Source organism: Theropithecus gelada, chromosome 14, assembly GCF_003255815.1.
Source record: "Theropithecus gelada isolate Dixy chromosome 14, Tgel_1.0, whole genome shotgun sequence".
Taxonomy (NCBI): Eukaryota; Metazoa; Chordata; class Mammalia; order Primates; family Cercopithecidae; genus Theropithecus; species Theropithecus gelada.
In genome coordinates, this window is record NC_037682.1 from 86080446 (window position 1) to 86105627 (window position 25182).

The 25182-nt window shown below is 45.1% G+C and overlaps 1 protein-coding gene across 2 annotated transcripts in view; it reads left to right on the forward strand.

The window, feature by feature from the left end:
• Nucleotides 1-968: 968 nt before the first annotated feature.
• Nucleotides 969-25182, forward strand: part of PANX1 (pannexin 1) — a 59747-nt gene continuing 35533 nt past the window's right edge. Inside the window, exon 1 of one of the 2 annotated variants that reach the window (XM_025357405.1) lies at nucleotides 969-1551. In XM_025357405.1, coding sequence (XP_025213190.1) covers nucleotides 1371-1551 — 181 coding nt within the window. In that variant the 5' untranslated portion in view covers nucleotides 969-1370. The remainder of the gene's footprint in view (nucleotides 1552-25182) is intronic. The other variant, XM_025357406.1, reaches the window with a different exon arrangement.

Sequence of the window (25182 nt, forward strand, 5' to 3'; positions counted from 1 at the left end):
GATATTCTTGTGCACAAAACATTTTAGACTGTATGTTGTCACCCGAAGCCAGTGACTGTAACGTGTGTACCGCACCCTCCAGTGAAAAAAAACCCAACTCCGACATGAGGGGTCCTCCTCCCTTTTCCTAAACTTTCTTCTAAAACCCTTCCAACGTGTAACACATTTTGAAACATGCCCAACTTTGCTGGTAAGTCTTCTTGGGTGGATCCTCACATTTAGCTTCCGATAAATCGAATTATTTCTACCTCAACAGCCTTAATTTCCGTGGACACTTGTCAGAGTATTTCCTCCTGCCTTTCTATCATCCACTTCCTGTGAGCTGTTCAGAAGCAGCTCTCTGCAGCCTCAACACCCACCTACCTGCAGGCCGCCCCTCTGCTGGCTCCCAGAACAAGGCTCTGATTGGGATGGCAGAGGAAAGAGAAACGGGACCAGCAGCGCTACTCAGGCCTCAGACGGGTCATACTCCACACTCACCAGCGTTTCCACGCCACCATCTCACGCGGAGCTCCTGGAAGGGTCCAGCGCTCCCTCTGCAAGGGACCGTCTGTCTACACCGCTCGATTGGCCTTTTACGGCACTGACTCTTCTTTGAAGTTTTTACAGCTCCTTCTAACCCATTTCACTGTGTTGGAAATGTTGGGGGTGGGGCGTAAAGGAGGCCATCCCGTCCACAGAAAGAGTTGCTTGCAGAAATGATTTTAAAATTCCCGGGTGCCAGGACGTGAGGAGAATGCGGCCGGGAGGGACGGGAGAATTTTCAAGGTGCCGCTCGGTGGGAAAATCCCTTTGTCGGAGAGAGGGCCCGAGGGGCGCGGGATGCAGCCGCGCCCACCCCGCCTCGCGTCACCGCGTCTCCGGAAGCTCCACGCCCCTGGGTACTCGGTTTCCCCGGATGGTTCCGGAAGAGCGCGGCGCGGCTGGCTGAGAGCGCAGGGCAGGCCCGGAGGCCTCTTCGGCAGCCGGGGCGACGCGTAGGCGCAGGGCCAGAGGGAAGCGCTTTGTCTCGCGCGTGGTTCCCGCGCCTGCGGGCGCGCGGGAGAGGCGCGAATCCGAGTGCCGCGCGCGCCCCGGGGACTTACACCGGCTGAGCGCGCGAGGTGGGACCGCAGGAACCGGAGCGCCCGGGTCCCCGCCCCGCCCCGCCCCGCCGGCGGCGGAGGCAGCAAGCGCGAGAGCCCGGCGGGGTCGCTGGGAGCCGGAGGCACCGAGACACAAAGGCAGGCGGGATGCGGGAGCATCTGGGGAGCAGGCAAAGGGAAAGCGAAAGCCGCACGCCCGGCCAGTGACAGGGTGAAGGAGCCGCGCAGCTCTCCCGACGCCGGCAGTACCAAGTCCTGCCTGGCCGAGCCTGGTGCGCCGCAGCCATGGCCATCGCCCACCTGGCCACGGAGTACGTGTTCTCGGATTTCTTGCTGAAGGAGCCCACCGAGCCTAAGTTCAAGGGGCTGCGACTGGAGCTGGCCGTGGACAAGATGGTTACGTGCATTGCCGTGGGGCTGCCGCTGCTGCTCATCTCGCTGGCCTTCGCGCAGGAGATCTCGATTGGTAAGCCTCGCCCAGGACGGAGGGGAGTGGCCGCCCCGGTCTGGCCCGGTGAGCTGCGATTTTAGGGCTCACAGGCCCGAGCCTGGGCACGCCCAGCTGTGATGGTAGTGAGCGTCAGGAAGGACAGTGGTCCCGGTTTTATGGTCCAAAGCGTTCTTTGCCCAGGTGTTTGTTTCATTGGTACCCTGGTCTACTCTGCTCGCATCCCTACTCCTCAGTTCTTTTGTTCCTTATGCCCCACTGATCAGATTTTGGCTTACAGTTTATGTTCCACCCTTAGAATGGGCACCTTGCCACCAGATTTGCCAAAAATAGCAGTGTCCCTGTTTTTCACCCCTGTCTCCTACGTACTTGTGCAACCGCTTAAAATTTTGCACCAGAGAAGTTCCTGAGTGGCTACATGGAGAATGTGAAGACCGGTGCTCCATGAGAAGTGTGTTCTTTCACTATCTTACATATAATTGGTGTTTGCTGAGATCTTAGCTCTCTAGGGTTGTGCATGATGGGAAATATCTGCACTTGGCAGGCATTAGAGGGATCCTCCACTTGGACGGTCTTACGAATGTGAGATGAACAAGTCCCCTTCCTGTAAATTCTCATTTGAGCTTCATAACTGTTGTGTGAGATTGGAAAGTCTGGTGGTTTGGGCAGGATCATGTGGCTATGTGGCTTATCTTCCTCATCAGCTGTTCTGACTTTCCACACAGGAGAGAGTGTTTATGAACCAACAGGAAGGTAGTGCAGGAAGGTTAAATACAGTTCTGTGGCAGGGGGAAGAGAGAGGACCCATTGCGACTGGACTTTGGGAAAACTTTTGTCAGAGGGTGGGTGGGATTTGGATAAGCAGGAGTAAGACCTTTGTTAAAGTTTTGAGATGGCGGAGAATGTTATATGTTCCTGGAAAGAGAGACACAGTGACCGTCCTAGCCAAGGCAGGAAGATAAGTCAGAGTTCCTGGAGTCTGAGAGTGAATATGGTCCTGGGTCAGCCTGGAACAGATGAGTGTAGGCTGATGGTTTCAGAACTGTGAAGTTATTGTTTGAGCAGAGGACAGACCGGTTGAAAACAGCACTAAGTAAATACTAGCCTGATGGTGGCATTTAGGGTCTGGGAAGAAGGTGAGAGGATGGGGCCTGGAGGGCTGGGTGCCAGAGAGCAAGGCATCAGTTGAAGTCTTGTGCACAGGTGTGAAGAGTGGAAGAAAACAGGTGGGTGATTGCTGTGAGATCAAGGAGTAAATAAGCAGCACTTGAGTACCTAGGTTTTCATAGGCCATGAAGGGCAGTACTGGTTGAACGCGCTGTGGAGGTTGTATGTCTGGCTGATTGGAGTGTGGTGTTGGAGGGAATTGTGAAGTTGAGGGAAGAGTTGATTAGGAAAGAGTGACGGTGAGTGTGATTTTGCAGTCTGCAGCATTAAGTTGTTCAGTTTCGCAGGAAGTTGCCAAATTCATGGTGGAAAATAAGTTTTTCGTTTTCCTGCATTTGCATAGGCATAGTCATCGGGATTTTCTTTAACTTTCCATTTGACAGTGAATTGAGGCTTCCAGCTGAAAGGAAACCACCAAGTAGCATGAGTCATGGAGATAATCTCTCCCTTCAGTCAATTCCTCCTTCAGTACTGGCTGTGTGCTGTGTGCTGTGTGCTGAACTCGGTGCTGACCTCCAAGCACCCGGGAGTAAAAGAGGCATGGTCCCTGTCTTGGAGGTGCAAGTCTTGGGTACCTGGTTGGGACAGAAAGGCAGGAGGGAGGAGTTAGTCACCCTCTATGACTAATCTCCACCTCTAGCGCATGTACTAGAGGGACTCTAAGGCACCTGCACCTGTAATGCCTTAGATACATCTAAATTGGTGGGCTGAGAGGTATTTTGGGGGTATTGGGAGCGGTTTTACCTAGCAAGAGTCTGAGGTCGTGCTGTGTGCATAGCACTGTGTGCTGAGGGAGGTGGGAAAGGATTTTGAGACCTTGTTCTTGCCCTGCCTTCTCCCTGCCCTGTGGCAATTTACTATGCAGTTGGGCACTAACATATCTGTTAGCAGGTAACACCATTCAGCTGTGTGTAAGTCAGCACCCAGACAGTTGTTGAGCTATGAGCTCCAGGCTGGTGAAGGTTGGCAGGCACTTGGGTGAGGAGCTATCGAGCAGACTCCCATGTTTTCTAAAGTGTTTTCAGGAGTTCCAGGGGAGGACGGACATGTAGGATGAAGCTAACAGGACCAGGGAAGACCTATTAGATCAGGTATACATTTAGATAAAACCAGAAGAAGGGCTTTTGAGAAGAGGGGAGAGGTACATAGACTAATACATGGAGTTGGTACAGTGAGAGGGATCATGTTATGCAGCATTTAATTTTGTGTAGTTAGTAGTATGCACTCAGCCAAAAGAGATGAGAACAATAAAGGGAGAGTGAAGTAATTGAAATGGAGCTGGCACTTTGCCCACCGTATTGGTCAATGAACACAAGCCCCAGGAAGACACTGAGATAAGGCCTGCAGACTTAAAACATGGCTTCATCCTCCCTCTGCTGATAATTACTCCTTCCCTCTCTGGTGCTTGGAATACTGTTTTGTGGAACTTAATACAGAGCTTTATAACCTGTCTATGCATGTTTTGCATGGAGATTGAAACTACTCTATAAACATTTGTTGAGTGAATGAAAGGTGATAGCTTTTGGCATCATCAGACGTTGTTGATTGATTCTGGTGTGCATGATGCTGTACCTTGGCAACGGGGTGTCAGACACACGTAGGACTTAAGAATCTTTTCTCTGGAAGCACAGTCTAGTGGAGAAGTTGAACGCATAACCCTCCTAATACAGGATTCATGAAACCTGGGCAGTGTCCGAAGTGTATACTAAAGCCTAATGCTGTGGGAAGGCAGAAGTAAGGGTTTTTTTCTGACTCAGGAACGGTAAGAGTTTCAGGGCAGAGTTGGCCCCTGAGGCAGGATTCCAAGTGTATGGAGCAGTGTTGGCTGAAGCTGAGATGTGCGAGACAACATGTGGCCGCTGGAGCTTTAGCGGCATAGTCACATGGAGAGGTGGAAGCCAAAGTAAGGGTCCAGGGGCCCCACGTGAAAGAGGGCACAGCAAATCCCATTGTTTTCCTGTTTGTGTTGGGCTGTGTGTGTATATATATAAAATTAGAAACGAGAAAATCAACCGTAATTACATGTTTTTCCTTTTTCCACCTGTATGATAAACTGGTATATATAAGAATTCATCTCTGGTGATATAAAATCCCCTCAAGCGTAAAATAAATTATATTTTCCAGTGACTTCCCCAAAATTAAATTCTCTGTCAACTGGTGTTTGGTAAAATAGGATTCAGGTTGAAACTTTGTGGTGATTTTTCCTTTAAATAAATGATTTTTTACTTTAAAGGTAATCCATTAAATCAAAACTGTGCATGGATTGTGTTTTAGATTGAAGAGCAGGTCCTCTGTGGGGGTGGGAGTGTTGCAGGTTAGAGAGAGGGAATGTCCTCATATGATAAAATACTTGGCTTCATATTAAAGGCTTCCCTTTAGTCTTTGGCCCGTTCTCTTAGTAGTTCAGCCCACTGGGCTCCTCTCAGAAAAGAGGGACAGAGACCCATGGGCATGGCAGCGAGCTGACGTTTATCAAGCCCTGCCGGGTGGCAGCATGGTGGCTGCAGGTGAAGCGTCCACTCCTCGGAGGTTCTGGCCCCTCCCCTCCCACAGCAGTTCACACGGGTCCCACGTGATAGGCACTGGTGTGGGGCTGCCTGGGCTGGTGGGGACTGTGTTGGGGACAGAGAGCAGAAGGGACTCTGTCTTGCTCATTCACCAGATCTTGGTCTGTCTGCCCACAATCACAGGTTGAGGGTCACTGCAGAAGTAATGTGGTCTGGCGGGGGCATAGCAAGGTTGATGCCATGGTCAAGGTGGAGGGCAACTTCGGTAGTCTTTGCGGCAGCGTGTGGTCCGCAGCCACTCATTGGTCCAGATCTGCCCTGTGATAGTGAGAATTACAAGCAGAAACACTCCTGAGGGAGTGGCAAGGAGACTCTTCTGAGTTGTGCCTGGGAGCATTTTGAAGGCTTTTAGACAGTGAGATACTAAGGACTGAATGTAGGAACTAAAACGTGCACCTGTCTGGTTAGGCCTGATACTTCTACTCAGCCTTTCTAAAATACCGCAGGCCTGCTTCCCCTGAGATTCAGTTGGGTAGGGGGAAAATAAGTGATGCACAGCGAAAGACAGTTTAAATTTAATTGTGACTTTGGGCTAGAAAAGCTGTGTGGTGGGAGCCAGAGAAGGGAGAATCAGTGGTTTCACCAGCCCTCATTTTTCCTTCCTCTTGCCTTCCATCACGTCTTGCCCTCAACAAGTGCTCCATAGAAATTTAGTGAAGAAAGTGCCAGAGCACACTAGGGAACTCTCCCAGAGTGGCTGTGCTGAGGGAATGGACGGGGTGTTCTGGATAAGGGTCCCAGTTGCTTGGAAGTGCACCCTCTGAGTGCCATTTAATGATACAAGTGCTGCTCTGGGTCAGGCCTGTCCTGGCCACCTCCCAGACACCTGCCTCTGATGATAGCAGTCAAGGATGCATGTCACCATGATAGGTAAGTTGTCCCACTTGATTTATAAGCTCAGATTATATTGCATGTGCCTCAGATTCCTTTTTGTGTTATTTTTGTGATGAGGAAGAATCTGTGTTCAGAGTGCAGAATGGCTGTACTGTGGAAGAAGGATGAGTGTGATCTATGTGGCTTGGGTACCCTGTGGGTGTTGCCTTTTGCAAGCTGCTAGGAGGCTGTGCCTCGAGGCCCTTCATTTCTAATACATCTGCTCTCAGGAGCCTCTAGAGGTGCAGCACGTTTCATTGAGGGGGAGAGGTTTAGGAAATGACTGGGCGACACCTTGTGTAGAATATAAGCATGATTGCATGACGTGACCTTCAAGCCCTGAAATTCTAGAAGTATTTCTCTCAAGTTAATGAATTCCGTTAGTGTGCTGCAGTTGTGGACTGAATGTTTGTGTCTCCCAACCCCAAAATTCATATGTCAAAGCCCTGATCCCCAGTGTGATGCTAATTGGAGATCCCTTTGGGAGGTAATTAGGTTTGGATAAGGTCATGGGAGTGGGACCTTCATGATGGGATGCCCTTAGAGAAAGAGGAAATCCCTCTTTCTCTCTCCCCTCCCCCTTCCTCTCTCTCTCCCTCTTTCTCTCTCTCTCCCACTATTCCCCTTCCTCTCTTCTTCCCTCTTCCTCTCTCCACAAGTGTGGCCACAAGGAAAGGTGTATGAGCACACGGGAAGAAGGGGGCCATCTGCAAACCAGGAAAAGAGCTCTCATCAGACACCGAATCTGCTGGCACCTTGATCTTGAACTTCCCAGACTGTGAGAAAATAACTGTTGTTTAAGCCACCCAGTCTGTGGGGTTTTCTTACAGCAGCCTAGATTAAGACAAAACTGTCAACGACCAGACTCTAAATGGGATTCATGTTCAAGGGGTCTTTTGACAGGGCCTCCTGTGCCCTGTGCTTAGAGCTGTACAAGGCCCGAGGCCTCAGGGGCTGCTTTGATTCCCTGGTGCCTCACGTGGCACATATCCCCTGGGAAGGAGAGCCCCTGTCTCCTGCCAGCATGTTTCTTGCCCTGAGTCTGGCTGGCTGGACCAGGTGGGGAGCTGGGGCAGCCAGTAGTCTACTAGGGAAAGGGTGTCTGGTCAACCGGGGACCCTGCCTCCCTCCCCGACTGACCTCCCAGTGGGCAACCACCGTTCTGGGCAGAGAAGGACTTGGTCTTTCTGAGTAAGCGCTGCTCTTTTGCTATCATTACAGGGCAGGTGTTGGACCAGCCCCAGTGAGCCAAAGGACAGATATAACTGCAGCTGCTTCCAATATGGTTTACTTGGAGTTCCCCTTTCACTTCCTGCAACTGAGTCAGCAACTGGGTGGCTTAAGTTATCTACTCTGTTGTGGCTGAATTTAGACCTGTCTTTGGGAATATCTTCAGGCTGCTTTTTAGCATGTACCAGCTGGCAAAGCAGATCGATTCTTTTCAGGGTTGTCTATCAGAGTGGGCCAATATTTAGGGTCTCATGGCATAGGTCCTATAATAGAACATCTTCAACTCACACTTAACCAAAGAGCCAAGAGAGACTCCTAACCCCTCCAGAAGGATGCGTGCTGTCCAGAGACTCTACTGTTGGATACATGTTTTACTTTGTTAATGCTTTTCTTGTACAAGTAGTACCTAAATACATTATCATGGTAAAGGATTCATAAATCTCTTTCACCATGTGCTGAAGGTAGGTGGACACTTTGTGCAGCCTTATTGCTGTACTTTGTCTGTATTAACATAAAGTGTACAGCTTATTTTGTTTTTCTCACTTAGTATGTTTGGAGAGCGTTCCGAGCCAGTACGTAGGTGTCACCTCACTGTTTTATAATAGAAGAGTATTCCATAGCTTAGAATATACTTATAATTCATATAAGCAGTCCACTAATGATGGACATTTACATTCTCTCAAAAGTTCTACTCACACATAAAGCTTGTTTGCATGAAAATCTTCGTAAATATTTATCTCCTGCCAACATTAAAAGGAAAGGAGACTGCAGCACTATCAGTTTCCAGAAGGACGAAATCATTTTCCAGAATAGTTTTGCATTCCTGCGTTCCTATTTGAAATAAGTGGAAAAACAAAACAAAACAAAACAAAACACTGCCCTGTACACTATCCAGCTCTAACTCCCGCAAAATGTGACTGCATTAGAAGTTTGGAAGAAGCATTTTGATGTGCCCTTGGTTTTAAGAAAGAAAGGGCCTCCTTCAGGGGGTAGAATTGCAACTTTAAGTTGAACTTCATGATGCATGTTCTCATAACACTCTTAAGTTTCCTTTCTAACATTTACCACAACTTGAATTTAGGTAATTACTTGCATATTATTTGTTGAATACTGTAAGTTCATTTAGGGCAGGGACCATGTGTCCTTAAAACTTGATACATAGAAGTATTAGGTGGCTCCCACGTTGCTATGAAGAATACCAGAGACTGGGTTATTTATAAAGAAAGGTGTATGTGGCTCATGGTTTTGCAGGCTGTACAGGAAACCTAGTGGCTTCTGCCTGGCTTCTGGGGAGGCCTCAGAAAACAGTCATGGTGGAAGGCAAACAGGGAGCAGGCACGTCTTCTTATATGGCAAAAGCAGGAGCAAGAAAGAGTGAGGGGAGGTGTTACACATTTCTAGTGGCTCACACCTGTAATCCCAGTACTTTGGGAGGCTGAGGTGGGTGGATCATGAGGTCAAGAGATCAAGACAATCCTGGCCAACATGGTGAAACCGCGTCTCTACGAAAAATACAAAAAAATTAGCCGGGCATGGTGGCGCGTGCCTGTAGTCCCAGCTACTCGGGAGGCTGAGGCAGGAGAATCACTTGAACCCGGGAAGTGGAGGTTGCAGTGAGCTGAGATCGTGCCACTGCACTCCAGCCTGGCGACAGAGCGAGGCTCCGTCTCAAAAAATATAATAATAATAATAATAATAATAGACAAATAGATAAAACCTGAAAATAGGTCTTAGGACCTTCATGGACTCTAGGTTTGGATTAGCAACATCTCTTTAAAAAACCATGCAAACACCTTTTTTTTTTGCAGTGGTTGCTTCCTTGGATTGCATCCTTGTCAAACCCCTAACTGAGGCAGTGAGGGCTTGATCCGAAGTAGAGAAGGGGAGGCAGTTTGGGGGCATTTGCCCTGGCTGAGCTAGGATCTCTGGGTGAGGCAGGCCCAGCTTCATGCCATGGGGTTTCTGAGAGCAGCAGGGAGACATTAGTTGCTTGGGGAGAAGGGGGCCTAAAGAGAATCTGCCATCTGCTTGGTACCAGGTGCACCTGTAGGGGATGAAAAGGGTGGTGGGGAGGGGACTCTGTTTTTTTTTTTTTTTTTAATAAATTCTCTATATAGCTCACACTCCTTTTTAAAATATAAATATTTATATATGTATATTATATGATTATAAAGATAAAACTTACTCTAGAAAATACAGAAGAGAAAATAGCGGTAAATCTGTAATACCACCTGGGATAGCCACTATTCTATCTTGGTCTATTTTCCCCCAGGAATATATGTACAGGAGATATATATATATATATATATCTCCAGTAACTTTTAAAAAGTTTAAAAAAAAACAGACACCTAAGTCAAAGCCATGTTACCATGTTCTTAAATTGTCGTACACTTGATTTTTTTGTTGGCAGTCATGTAGAATGTTGTGCAAATGTGTCAAAATTTAACTGTTTCACAATTTTTGTAATATAAATAGCATTGTGAATAACACTCCTGTATATAATAAACCACCTCTCTAAAGATCTCAGTATTTCAATAGATTGTATAATTCTTATTTTTTTTTTTTTTTTTTTTTTGAGACAGAGTCTCGCTCTGTGGCCCAGGCTGGAGTGCAGTGGCGCGATCTCGGCTCACTGCAAGCTCCGCCTCCCGGGTTCACGCCATTCTCCTGCCTCAACCTCCCGAGTAGCTGGGACTACAGGCGCCCACAACCGCGCCCGGCTAATTTTTTGTATTTTTAGTAGAGACGGGGTTTCACCGTGGTCTCGATCTCCTGACCTTGTGATCCGCCCGCCTCGGCCTCCCAAAGTGCTGGGATTACAGGCGTGAGCCACCGCGCCCGGCCTAGATTGTATAATTCTAATTACAAGGTCAAAGTATACGCAGACATTTTTAAGACTTGGCCGGTGTGGTTGAGTTGCCCTCTGGATAGACCCCCAATGGACACTTCTCCCCGCAGCTGAGGGAGTGGCTTTCCTCACAGCTGGCAAAAGTTAGTGGATTATCGTCCACAGTTTAATAGGTGAACAAAGATGTGCCATTGTTTTAAGTCACATTTATTCAGTTACAGCACTGAATGTTTTTTCATATGTATTTTTTCCATTTATATGATTCTGTGAATTGTCTGTTCTTATCTTTTGCTTATTTTTCCAAGGGGATGTTGGTTTCTCAATGGGTTTTATTAACTGTTTCTATGTTTCAAATATTTTCTAGCTAGCCTTTATTGTATTTTCTTTTCCAGTTGTCAATCGCCTTTGAATTCTGTTTATGTTAAGCATTTTCGTTTTTTAATTTTTAATTTTCATGGGTATGTAAAGGTATATATTCATGGGGTATGGAGATATTTTGACACAGGCATACAATGTGTAGTCATCACATCAGGAGAAATTGGATATCATCACCTCAAGTATTTATCCTTTGTTACAAACAATCCAGTTATACTCTTTTAGTTATCTTAAAATGTAAAATTAAGTTATTATTGACTACAGTCACCCTGTTGTGCTATCAAATACTGGATCTTATTCATTCTTTCTATTTTTATGCCCATTAACCATCCCCATTTCCCCGATGCCATCCCTCAGTAACCTTTACAGTATAAGTTTTGATAAGCAGAAATTATTTTAAGTCATTAAAACTACCCATCTTTTAATCATTTCTTCAGTTCCATTATGATTAGACTGTCATAGCCCATCCTTAGATCTATCAACTTTTTAAAATGATCTTTAATGATTTTATATGAAATTACCTCTACAGTCTGTTTTGTTCTTTTGGTGCTATAAGTCAAGACTCTAGCTGATCATCCCCTCATTGTCATTTATTGAGGAACCTGTTCTTTATTCATTGATCTGTGGTGATTTCCCAATCATATAGTCAACTCAAGTAAGTGAGCCTATTTTTGGGCTTTTTATGTTGTTCCACTGGTCTGTTAATTTTCATGAAAATACCAGACCATCCATTTTGTCACTGCTTTCATACTGGCTTGTTTTTATATGTGAGTAGATACCTAGGTAAATTACAGTTATAAAATATTAGAACCATGAGCAGGGAAACTGAAGCTCAGCAATCTAAGTGAGTGACTTGCTTGACACCAATTGTCACATCTCCTTAGATTAATTTGTCATAATATATTAAATATTTAAAAGGCTCTTGAATTAATGGAAGAGCATCATTATCAGCAGGATCCTTACTGGAAACTTGTCAGGCTATCTAACTATTGGACTTTTTAAAATATTATAGTTATGAGGAACACTATTTTGATATATCATAAATATTTATTTGGTCTTTGGTTTCCCAGCACTCTGCTGATGAGGTCACTGATGGCAGTGGTCTCCTGGGTAGCCTTGTGAACCAGGCTTGTTGCCAAGGGAACCAACCATGTGATTAGAGGGTTGAGACTCTCAGCCCCAACCCCTGACCTCACGGGAGGGGAGAGGGGCTGAAGCTTGAGTTGATCACTGGTGGCTCATGATCTACAACCATGCCTCCATAGAAACCCAGGGAGAGGGTTCAGAGGGCATCCAGGTTACATCCACGCTGGGAGGGTTGTGCATCCCAACTCCATGGGGACAGAAGCTCCTTCACTCAGGACCCTTCTGAACCTCGCTCTGTGTATCTCTTCACCTGTCTGTTCATTTGTATCCTTTAAAAGATCCTTTTTCGTAAATTGACAGTAGTAAGTAAAGGGTTTGCCTTAGTTTGTGAGTCACTCTAGCAGAATGAACCCTAGGAAGCGATTGTGGGACTCCTCAATTTATAGCTGGTTGGTCAGAAGTTCTATTACTGCTGTTCTTATAATTTTGGGAAGCTGTAATAGATAATGGATGGGCTAAATAGAGTAGAAATGCTTTGAAAAAGATTACAACTTTGAGATCGGTTCAGAAGGTGGTGAATATTTTAGTATGAAGGATAAATAGGCTATACATGGACTCGGCGCTTCAGCTAATGAGACAGACCCATTCATGGGCACCCCATGGCTGTCCTGGGGTGCTCACTGCATCGGTCCCAGCAGGTCCCCCCACCTTACTGCTGGTATGGCAGTGGAGGGAATTTTCCAGATTAATTTTAATTTGCCAAATGTCTATATATGTCAAAGTTCAGACATTAAGAGGAAAAATTAAAGCCCTACCCTTTTTTGTGGACACACCTCAATCTCAGTTTCTTCCCCAGAGGTAACTACTGTTCCTGTTCAGTGCATATTCTTTTACAGTGCTCATTTTTTTGCAATTTGCTCATTTATCTTTAGTATGTCCCAGAGATATCTTCATGTTAGTGCATGCAGATCTGCCTCATATTTTTAAATGTGCCACAATTTTCCATCATGTGACTATACCTCAGTTCATTTAACCATCTGTGTATGGGCTAGTATGTTCCTTCCACTTTTTCCTACTACAAACAGTGGTTCAGTGAACATCCTTGCATGTACTTCTTCGTGCAGAATGTGTTTCTCTAGAGCCGTGGTTCTCAAACATTTTGGTGTTAGGACCCCTTTACACCCTTAAAATTTCCTGAGGATTCCAAAGAGCTTTTGTTGTCTATTGGTATTTATCATATTAGAAATTAAAACTGATAGATTTTAAAATATTTATTGATTGATTTGAAGTAAACCCATTACATGTTCAGGTGTAACATATTTTTATGAAAAATAATTATAAAACAAAAACTTAGCAGTAAGAGTAGCGTTGTTTTCTATCTTTGAAAATCTACTTAATGTTTCATTTCATAGTAGATGACTGGATTCTGGGTTCTCGTTCATTATGTTGTGATAACCCACCTCAATAGCCTCTAAAACTGCACTGCGTACAGTCATGAGAGAACGAGAGTAGAAAGGCAAGTAACATCGCAGTATCGTGAACGTAGGTTTAATGTCATGAACCTCCTGGAAAGGTCTCAGGTTCCAGGGTTTCCAGACCACATTTTGAGAACCATTGCTCTAGTGGAATTTGAAGTCAGAGGGACAAAAGTTGTGCACATTTTAAATTGAAAAGGCACTTTCAACTGCCTTCCAGAATACCAGTTTACACTCCCATAACCAACACGGGCCAGACCCTCCGCCCCGCTTCTTTACCAATGCTTAATAGTTTCAGAGTTTTAAATTTGCCGTTCTTAATGGTTAAAATGACATCTCATTGTTTTAGCTTGTAGTTCCGTATTTACACCAGAATTTCATGAGCCACACATTTCTGGGCTCGCTGTGACACCTGGCGATGTCTAGTGACTGCCGCCTCCCTCCCCAGTGCCCACTCTTTGGCCTGGGACGTTTGATCCTAGAGAGACTGACAGGTCTCAACTTATTTTCTTTGGCTTATGAAATACCCCTTCCTTCTGAAATCCATCTTAACTATTTTTTAATCAATTTTTTTAAGCTAAAGGGTTTTTTTTTAAAAAAAAAAAAAACAAAAAACCTTAGTTGTTTCACTTCTGAGCTCTCTGTTTCTTGTTTAGTCAACTAGCAAATATTATTTATTAGGAAATGTGAAATTGTCTGCCAGAAAAATCTTTCTTTTAAATGTTAACATCTGCTCTACATTTCATGATTTAATGTAAGGGTTCTTAAGTTTTTAAAAAGCATAGCCACTGCCGTGTGGGAAAGTTATTTTTTGGAGAGAGACATTCTTATTTGGCTGTACCCTTGGTTGGTGAGATTTACATTTCTTCCCTGACAACACCAGATGGGTCATTTGCAGAAACCCTTTTAATAAGATAATATGTAGAAAGAAGCCTGACACGTACTTGGTATTCAATAAATGTTGGTTGATGCTGAACTAGTGTAAATTAACCTTCTACAACATGAAGGTACTTTGCAAAATTGTGAGCCTCCAACAAAGCTGAGACAGAGGCCTCATGCTTCTCTCCAGCTGCCACTCAGATTCAGGTGCCATTTAGCGGGCTCTGGAGGCTCCGCTGGGATGACATTGGCTGATGCTAACTAGGACTTGCTGTCCCCAGTGTCCTTAGATAAGAGAGAGTCCAGAGGCCGATGATCTTGACATTCTTCTTAATAAGGCCTCATTCCTTTTCAATAAACATTCTAAGCCTTTATGTTCTCAGCGGATTTTCTTTGTTGCACACATTGACATGAATAATGGAACAGAAAAATGATGCCCTTTTAAGAACTGAAGGCACATTCTTAGGATACTTACTGCTTAACAGCAAGGAAGAGCTGCAAGGAGCATGTGTGGCCAGAAGGCAACTCGCCTTGGGATCAGTGTCCCCTGTAGCATTGGAGGGCATCGTTATCAGATGCACTCCAGTGCACTTCTGATGTGGGCACTAGAGCTCATGCCTGCCTGATGGTAATGATTCTTTTTCGTTTGTTGTCTACGTTCATTCATGTTCTCCTTCATCAGAAATACGTGCATTGAGCATTCTGCTGTACGCTAGGGTCCCATCGTGAAGAAGGCAGACTTGGTCCTGGGAGCTCGTGGCCTCGTGGGGGAGACAGCTCCTCAGTCATTTCGGAACTCTGGCTGTGATCAGAGCTTTGGAACAATTGCCATGGCGAGGAAGCCTCACCCAGATGGGGCCTTGGGGGTGGCTTGCTGAGGAAGCAGCACTCCAGCTGTGTCATCCCTAGCATTGTGAAGCCTCTTGGGGAAAAATGAAAATGCCTTCTTGGAGAATCTGAAAGAGAATCAGTGTTTCTGGAACCTCCTGAGTAGGGGGAAGAGTGAGTGGTATAAAGCGATTAGAGAGACGGTCAGGGGTCTGATCAAGGAGGGCTTTGTGGGATTTGGATTTTAGAGTTATCCAGCGAGCAGCTCTAGGGCTTCTAACTGTGAGTGACATGATCAAATACACATTTTAAAAATCTCACCCCAGATACTTCATGGAAGATGGATTAGACAGAACCAGAAGCGGATGTGGAAGATGAAAGAGGAGCTATTTCAGTAAGTTTGGGCTTACTGACTTGTGTGAGCTTGGAGGATCGGCACTGTCTTACACAGTCATGCATCTGTGATGGTTAATACTGAAAAAAGATTAACATTTGAATCAGTGGGCTGGGAAAGGCAGACCCACCCTTAATCTGGGTGGGTACAATCTAATCAACTACCAGCAAGGCTAGAATATAGGCAGGCAGAAAAATGTGAAGAGAGACTGGCCAACCCTCCCAGCCTACATCTTTCTCCTGTGCTGGCTGCTTCCTGCCCTCAAACATCAGACTCCAAGTTCTTCAGTTCTGGAACTCAGACTGACTCTTTCCTCCTCAGCCTGCAGGCAGCCTATTGTGGGACCTTGTGATCCTGTGAGTTAATAAACTTCCCTTTATACATGTATATCTATTCCATTAGTTCCGTCCCTTTAGAGATCCTTGACTAATAGAGCATTCTTTAACAATGGGATACATTCTGAGAAATGAGTCATCTCGCAATTTCATTGTTGTACAAACACCAGAGCAAACACACAAACCTAGATGGCATAGTTTTGTTTTTAGACTGCAGACTTGTGAATACTGTAGGCAGTTGTAACACAATGGTAAGTATTTGTGTATCTGAACATACCTAAACACAGAAAATATTTTTACTCTAGTAAAAATATGGCATTACAATCTTACAGGACCACCATTTTATACACAGTCCCTCATTGACTGAAACACTGTTGTATGGTGCATGACTTGGTATCTTGGAATCCATCGTGGTACTTTGTTTCCTAAAAATTTATCAGGAGCCTTTACTAGGAGCTCCATAGGCATGCCCGGTTCCTCCCTCCTGTCCCAGGGATGCTGGAGCTGATTTGGGAGGGACCTGAGTTGGTCACATCAGCGAGTCTGCTCTGAGGCTTCATGACAGCTTTCCAAGCCAGGTCAGCCCAGTGTACGGTAAGGAGGAGGGCTGTGCCTGGCAGCCGTGGGTCAGGTCTGGTGTGGGTGCCTAGTCCTGGATGGGTCCTAGCAGTTGGCTTTCAGTACCTGGCAGAACAGGAAGTCCTGTCTGCTGAGGGCCTGTGAGAAGTCCCTAGGGGCCTGGCCAGAGCCCTGGAGGTAGACAGCCAAAGCAGTAGGTGTCCCAAGGGGGAACACTACTGAGGCCCCACCGCACTCAGGCATTCACTCTTGGTGCCTTCCCCTGCTGTCCTTAGGACCAGCATTAACTAACAGCCACCGTATATTAGCCCCAGTCAATGAATGACCTTGTGGTGAGGTCCTTTAAGCATGATGTTTTTCCCAGCACCAATCCTTCAAAATCGATTTTCATTTTTGAGAGACTGTGTGGAATAGTGATTAAGGCATGAGTTATAAAGCCAGACTTCCTGGGTTCCAGTTCTGGCACAGCACACATTCACTGTGAGACCTTGGACAAATTCTGGAATTTCTCAGTGCCTAGCCTCCTTGTCAGTAAATGGGGCAGTGATAGAATTCTCACCTGTGTCACAGGGTGAGAATTAAATAAATTAGCACGTGAAGCACTGGAACGGTGTCTGGTACAGAGGAAGCACTCAGCTCAGGTTAGCTGCTAAACATCCCCTAATCCTGTTTTGACCCTTTGGCAGGTGAGGACCTGGGGCTGCTGGGGTTGGGGAAGGTGTCTGGGGCACACAGAGTGGGGCTGGAGTACATTGTTCTTTCCAGAGCCTGGGTTCTCAGGCACTGCTGTGTGCTCTCTGCCCCTTCCTGTCGTATATCTGAGGGAAACAGGACTGCATGGGGCAAGCTCACAGCCCAGCTCAGAAGCTGCTGGTTTGTCCTGGGTCTCCGGCTCTGCCGCCCTGGGATTATCTTCCCCATCCCTTGGATTCCTGCTGGGGAGGGTGCCTAGTCTGTTAAGCGCCACCACCAACCTCACCCTTGGTTCAGCATCGCAGCCTCAGCTGGTCATTAGGAACATGGGCGTATGGATTATAGCACCACTGGGGACTTGAAAACGTAAAACACGGCTCCCCACCCGCACCTGCCAAACCCTCCTTGCCTTTACTCTTAAATTTAAGTCTGGACTTACCAGCCTGCCACCCCAGGATGTCCTTTATCTGACCCCAGCTTGACTGTGTGCTCTGGGCACAGTGGTCTGCTTCCTGTCCTAAATGGGCTGTCAGCTTTAAAGACTCAGTATTTGCTTGTGCTGTTTTCCTAGCCTGGGTTCCCTCCTCTCCTCCTTTGAATATGAGCATTTGTCATGGTTCAACCATTACCCTTATGTGAGTTGTTTTCATCTACAATAATTGGTGGTTTATATCCTTGACTGCCTCCACCGGACTGGGACCATGTCTTCTTTATCTTTGAATCCCTTGCGTTGCATGTGGTATCATGTTCATAGTAGGTCCCCAGTGAATGCTTTTTGGGTTAAGCTCCACACTGTTGAGCTGAGTGCCTTGAGGAGAATACCTGTGCTCTGTTGCCCCATGTATAAATGGGAAGAATGGAGCCCTGGGGAAGGCGTGCTGCTGGCACGAAGGCCGTGTGGCATTAAATACCCAGCTCTGATGAAAAAGTGTGGGTGTCCCTTTTCTTTTTTGAGGTTCCTTGAAAAAGCATTTGCCATTCTAGCATCTGCATCTGTCATGTGTTTTTGTCATTTAGAATGCCCTTGTTTGCAAAGAGGTCTCATGACCAGTTGTCTACATAATACTAACAGTCATTGTAAGTCCTTTTCATGTTGCCAGAGTCACTAATCTTTGATTCAGTACTGAATTTAAACACTCAAGGCCTTGTCCTACACAAAAGGATTTCTTTGTTGCAAGAACTACAAAACCCAGCTTTTAAAAGGCATCTTTGAAGGAGAGATGATGCAGAAGGACTTAATGAAGTTGGATCTAGTTTCAGGCTGTGTCCCCTTTAAATCTAAGATCCCGGTTATCCAAGGAGGCCTGCTTTCATGATGTGTTTGCTCTAGTATTTTAGACGAAAAGACAGATGGGTAAACAAATAAATATGAAATTCATGATAAGTGCACGGAAGAAAATAATAGAGGATGCGACAAAGGAGCCCTCCATTCTTCTATCTCCAGTGCTTACTATGGTGCCTGACAAAGAAATAAAAATACTAGTTCCCATTTACTGAATTCTTACTGTGTACTGGTACTATAGCAGACATTTTATTTAACCCTCATAGGAATTCTATGAGGTTTTACTAATGAGAAAACCTCAGAGAGGTTAAGTTGCTGGGAAGTAAAAGAGAAAACCGAATGTCTGTTCAATATAGTAGAATCTTTTTTAAAGCAACATTCAGGAATAAAGACTCCAGAGAACCTCTGTTTATAGAAGACTTACCTAACTTTTCCCCTTTAAGCCAAAAGTCCCTTCTCCATATCTTTTTTTTTTTTTTTTTTTTGAGACCATGTCTAGTGTCTCTGTATATTGCCCAGACTGGAGTGTAGTGGTGTGAACACGGCTCGCCGCAGCCTTGACCTCTGGGGCTCAAGTGATCCTCCTGCCTCAGACTCCCAGGTAGCTGGGACCACAGGCACACACCACCACGCCTAGCTAATTTTTAAATTTTTTGTAGAGACGGGGTCTCACTTTATTGCCCAGACTGGTCTCAAACTCCTGGCCTCAAGCAATCCTCCCTAAGTGCTGGGATTATAGGGGTGGCCCATGGTGCCCAGTCCCCCTCACCCATATCTAACTGGATTTCCACTTGTTTCATGCACATTAGGCCTTTGTGTCAGTGAAGACCAGCTGAAGAGTAATTTTGTTCTAACCTTTCTTCTGCTTGAAGAAGTCTATTAAAGCTGCCCCTTGACCTTAAATAGTCTGTTCCTTTAACATTTTTCTGAAGTCAATCCCTCTTCCTCCCCCTGCCCCATTTTTTTCCATCATTCATTTCTTATAATGCAAAAACCAAGACCAAGCACATTTCCTCTAGGGAACATGTGACCAGTCTGGGATTGCTGCAAGGATTCACTTCCCAGCTCTCACATGTCACATTCCTGTTGTGACATTTTTGATGATGTCATTTTTTTGATCTGGCCCTTTCCTTCCATGGTTCCAGCTTCTGTCCCCACGAGGTGAACACCATGCTGCCAGTCCCCTCCAGCTTGCCAGCAGTCTTTCCAACTCCACACAGAGCAGCCTTAGGCGCTCTGGGTAGGGTTCTCACACTCCAGCCATTGACTGTAGGTGGCTAGTCTTGTCAGCTCTGTGGTTTTTAATGAACTTGGGCCTAGAGCTCAGGACCAGGCTTCTGGGGAGATTGGTGCTGGCCCTTTCTTGCTGCTGCTTGTGTTACGGGCTGGGCTTGCATTCCACAGTGCCCATCCTTCTCCACTCCACCCAGCCCCCATGGCCTGTCTGCACCTTCTCCCCCCACTTTCCCCTTGGCTTTGTTTGACCATGTGCTCCATCTTAGAAATGCTGTTATACAGTGCTCTCTGCTCTTTGTGCATTTAGTCCTTACGTGTGTAGCTCGGCAGCCTCAACCTTTCTTTATATACCCCTTGATTGTGCAAGCGTGTTTTTATCAGGATTCTAGTGCTCTTGGTTAAAAAAAAAAATTGCGTAGATTTTCCAGTGATCTGCCCCAAACTTATATGCTCCATAAGCACTATTACTTTCATGACTTTGCAGAACATGTTTGTGAACATATCAGTAGTTGTGTAGCAGAGATATTTGGTTTTCTTTTATGCCTTCCATCTAGCTTTTTGCATTCATCTTCATTTCATGGAACCAAAATCTTCAGCCTGTGCCAGGCTCGGACCTAGAGGTGATAGAAGAGATTCCTTGCAGACATGTGCTGTGACTGTGTCTTCATACCATCTCCTGAGTTATTGCAATAGATTCCTGTCTGGTCTCTGCTTCTGTTCTTGACCCCAGATAGTTATTGACATAGTGTCCAGACTAAACCTTTTAAAATGAAAAATCAGAAACTACCTTTGCTTTAAGAATTCTGAAATTATTTTGTGTACAGTTTGGGATTGAGTAAATGAATAACTATAGATACTGTTGGGAGCCAGGATTCTCACTGTGAAAGAAGAAAGAACAAACATGGGATGGGGGAAGATGAAGAACCCAGTGGTAGTGGATTAGAAGTAAAAGTTTCTGTTTCAATTTACAATTTTTTATAAGAGATTTCTTTTCTAGTTTCTGCTGAAGGGCCTAGGAACAATGACATCTTAGTAACAAGGAGCACGTTGAGCACCCAAATAATGGTTTTAAAATTTCTTTACCTACCAAAAGGAACCCAGAGCTTTTTGCGGAAGTGGTCAATTGTGGAGTGGAAACAGAAAGTACACGACAAGCCCAGAACATTTTGTACCAGGATGCATGGGACTGCTCAGGAACTGAGGGGAACATATCAAAGGACACAGGAGCTAGTTTGATAGGAACCATTTGAACATCATAGTGAATAACAGTAATGAATTATAAAATATTGAATAACAGAGGATTACATGAGTCCATATTGATAGTAAAAAATTAAGAGAAAGCTCCTCTTAATCCATTGCAACTAATACATGTAGAAGGAACGAATCAAGTTGGAAAAAGAATCTTTATTTTGCAACCACATTTAAAGTATTTGATTCACCACTGGGTGAAAGTGTGTTCTGGGATACAATGTTGACCCTGTCTCCGAGGGTCCCTCCACAGACCACTTATGATTGCACAGGGGGAAAGGCACTTTTACGGCAGAAGAGACCTAGCAGACAGCACATTGACTAAGTGCCCACCATAGCGGACATCACCTAGTTATGGGGGAAAGGTAATCCGATGCTTCTGGGGTGCTGTCCTGAGGTCCCACAGCCCTTCCTCGGGATTCCTGCCAGCAATGCAGAACCTGGATTGGAGTGTGGAGAAACAATCAGACAAACCCAAATTGAGGAGCATTGCATTAAACAGGTGATGCTCACCACACATGTTAGGGTCATAAATGACAGAGAAAGACTGTGGAACCATTCCAGGATAAGGTGACTACAGAGATAGGACAACTAATGCAGTGTGTAGGGCAGGACTGGATCCTGGTTGGATAAAAAACAGTTGCTATAAGGCTTGTTTGGGAGGTCTAACTATAGATAATCGCTTGTATCTGGTATTTTAAGAACTTTGGTAATTGCACTAGATTATTTAAAGAGAATATCCTTGTTTTAGAAGATACACACTTTTGAGAGTAAAGGGTCATGATCTCTGCAACTAACTCTCAAGTGGTTCAGAAAAGTAAAGGATATATTATATATGCATAGAGAGAGAGTGTGTGTGGCAGAGTGTTAACACTGGTTGAATTTAAGTGCTGGGTATATCAGATTTCATTGTAATAGTCTTGTAATCTTTTGGTAGGTCTGAAAAAATTTTCAAAATAAAATATTCAATTTTAAAAAGATGAGGTAAATAGAGCAAAATGTCAGTATTGATTTAAACTCTTAAGTGTCTGTTACATTATTTTCTGTATGTTTGAAAATCTGTATTTATCATCTGTAATCTGATGACAAAAGTAAAAAGTATATATTTAAATACATCCAGTACTTTCATCTTAATATACCATTGAGTTCTTCTGATGCCTTTTTTACTTGGTACCCAGGTCATGAACTTTTTTTTCCACTAGACAGTGGTGACATTTACATTGGAATTATATGGGGTTTTTGTGTGGTTTAGACCTTGTGGGTGTGCGAGGGACTGGACTTGCTAACACAGGGAGGAAACCCCTTAAACTGCTACTTGTCTTGTCTGTCGGTTCTTGTGGGTGTCATCCTGTCTTTGTGGTTGCTTGTGGCTGTCATCTGCAGCCCAGCCTCCTCATTTCTGTTCCTGCATGTAGCAGGTTGCGTTGCTCACACCATCATTCCCAATTAAATTAGATAAGCCTCGTAGGTTGCCTTCTGAGGCCCAGCAGCGTGGTCGTTTGTTCTCTTTGACTATGGGGTTGAGTGGTCACACCCTGGACCATGCGTTTGGCAGGTACAGACTATTAATTCTTCCCTCCGTCTGGTGAGGGCAGTGCTGTCTTGACAGTGCCATATCTGATTATTGGACTCACAGGGGCAAACCATTCATTCTAAAATGCCCCGGAGTTATTTGTTGCTCTATTCAACAGGAATGGGGAGGGAAGCATCTGGGGCTTCTTGTAACTCATTTAAAAGGAAACATTTGATGATGCCCAGCTTTAGCTAAGGAGCAGGTGTTAGCCCTGATGTGTTTTCTTTAAAAGCCAGGCTTAGCTGTGGGAAAGAAAGACCTGGTGAACCAACGTGGTTTAAAGGAAAAAAAAAAAAAAGAAGTATTTCAATTCCATTTTTTAGTTTGGGCTGCAGAGGGTACTTATATTTTCTCACTGGTTTAAAACATGCATGTGCTTCAAAGTCAGTTCCCGCAGAGGAAAAGTGAAGGTAGTAATGGACAATTTGGGACTTCCAGAATGTATTTAATTTCATGTGTTTGAAGCTAAAGATGGGTTTGGATTGAAGTCTGCTGGAAAGGTAAAAGGAGAGGAATTTGGCTTGTTTTTAGTAAGAGAAGTTATTCTGAGATTCTTGTAACATTACTGTATTTTATGATAGTTGGGAACTATAAGTATTGGGCCAGAATATCCTTCAGGGCAAACGTCATTTGGTCTTATTATGTTGGGGTTAGAGGTACTTTAAACAAATTCAGACCTGTTTCATCCTTCTGAGTGCTTGTTGCTTTTCTGTGTTTGTTTTCAGAGCTGACCACTGTCTATCTCTTCTCTACACCACACATTCAGGATCCTCTTTGTATGATTTTTCTCACTGAGAATTTATAATAGAGTAGTTTTCAGATCTTTTGGCAACGTTAAAACATAACCAGACCTTTCAAGTTTGGTGCTTTATGGGTTGTAATATAATCTACTTGGATCCCATATGTATGGGGTATGTGGGTCTACAATTTACATTAAGGTGAATTAAACCAATTTTTTGTTTTATAAAGTAACAACATTTTGCAGACTTTTAAAGTAGTGTGTATATGCTAATGATTGTACTTGATATAATCATTATCATATTCTCTGTTTTCCCTTTGTGCCTCCAGAACAGCAACCCCAGGATTTTCTCTCCTGGCTCCTTCCTTCTCATCCTTCCATCTCTGACCTGAATTTCTTTAATAATTTATGCTTTTCACCTCCTCTTCCTTGTGTTTAGAAGGTAGAGAAAGCTGAGTTGACATCCCAGCTTCACAACCCACTAGCCATGAGATCACAGTGCCTCACACCTCACTTTCCTCACCTGTAATATGGGGGTGAGAGGAGGTTCCAAGATGGCCAAATAGGAACAGCTCCAGTCTACATCTCCCAGCGTGAGCTATGCAGAAGACGGGTGACCACTGCATTTCCAACTGAAGTACTGGGTTCATCTCACTGGTGCTTGTTGGACAGTGGGTGCAGCCCAGGGAGTGTGAGCTGAAGCAGGGCAGGGCATCGCCTCACCTGGGAAGTGCGAGGGGTCGGGGAAATCCCTTTCCTAGCCAAGGGAAGCCATGACAGACGGCACCTGGAAAATTAGGTCACTCCCACCTTAATACATTTCCAACAGTCTTAGCAAACAGCACACCAGGAGATTATATCCCACGCCTGGCTCGGAGGGTCCCACGCCCACAGAGCCTCGCTCACTGCTAGCACAGCAGTCTGAGATTGAACTGCAAGGTGGCAGCAAGGCTGGGGGAGGGGCACTCACCATTGCTGAGGCTTGAGCAGGTAAATAAAGTGGCTGGGAAGCTCAAACTGAGTGGAGCCCACAGCAGCTCAAGGAGGCCTGCCTGCCTCTGTAGACTCCACCTCTAGGGGCAGGGCATAGCTGAACAAAAGGCAGCAGAAACTTCTACAAACTTAAATGTCCCTGCCTGACAGTTTTGAAGAGAGTAGTTGTTCTCCCAGCACGGAGTTTGAGATCTGAGAATGGACAGACTGCCTACTCATGTGGGTCCCTGACCCCCGAGTAGCCTAACTGGGAGGCACCTCCCAGTAGGGGCCGACTGACACCTCATACGGCCGGATGCCCCTCTGACACGAAGCTTCCAGAGGAACGATCAGGCAGCAACATCTGCCTTTCTGCAATATTTGCTGTTCTGCAGCTTCGGCTGGTGATACCCAGGCAAAAAGGGTCTGGAGTGGACCTCCAGCAAACTCCAACAGACTTACAGCTGAGGGTCCTGACTGTTAGAAGGAAAACTAACAAACAGAAAGGACATCCACACCAAAACCACATCTGTATGTCACCATCATCAAAGACCAAAGGTAGATAAAACCACAAAGATGGGGAGAAACCAGAGCAGAAAAGCTGAAAATTCTAAAAATCAGAGCGCCTCTTCTCCTCCAAAGGAACACAGCTCCTTGCCAGCAACAGAACAAAGCTGAACAGAGAATGACTTTGACAAGTTGAGAGAAGAAGGCTTCAGAAGATCGGTAATAACAAACTTCTCTGAGCTAAAGGAGGATGTTCAAACCCATCGCAAAGAAGCTAAAAACCTTGAAAAAAGATTGGACAAATGGCTAACTAGAATAAACAGCGTAGAGAAGACCTTAGATGACCTGATAGAGCTGAAAACCATGGCACGAGAACTACGTGATACATGCAAAAGCTTCAGTAGCTGATTCGATCAACTGGAAGAAAGGGTATCAGTGATTGAAGATCAAATGAATGAAATGAAGTGAGAAGAGAAGTTTAGAGAAGAAAGAGTAAAAAGAAATGAACAAAGCCTCCAAGAAATATGGGACTATGTGAAAAGACCAAATCTACGTCCGATTGGTGTACCTGAAAGGGACAGGGAGAATGGAACCAAGTTGGAAAACACTCTTCAGGATATTATCCAGGAGAACTTCCCCAACCTAGCAAGGCAGGCCAGCATTCAAATTCGGGAAATACAGAGAATGCCAAAAAGGTGTTCCTCGAGAAGAGCAACTCCAAGACACATAATTGTCAGATTCACCAAAGTTGAAATGAAGGAAA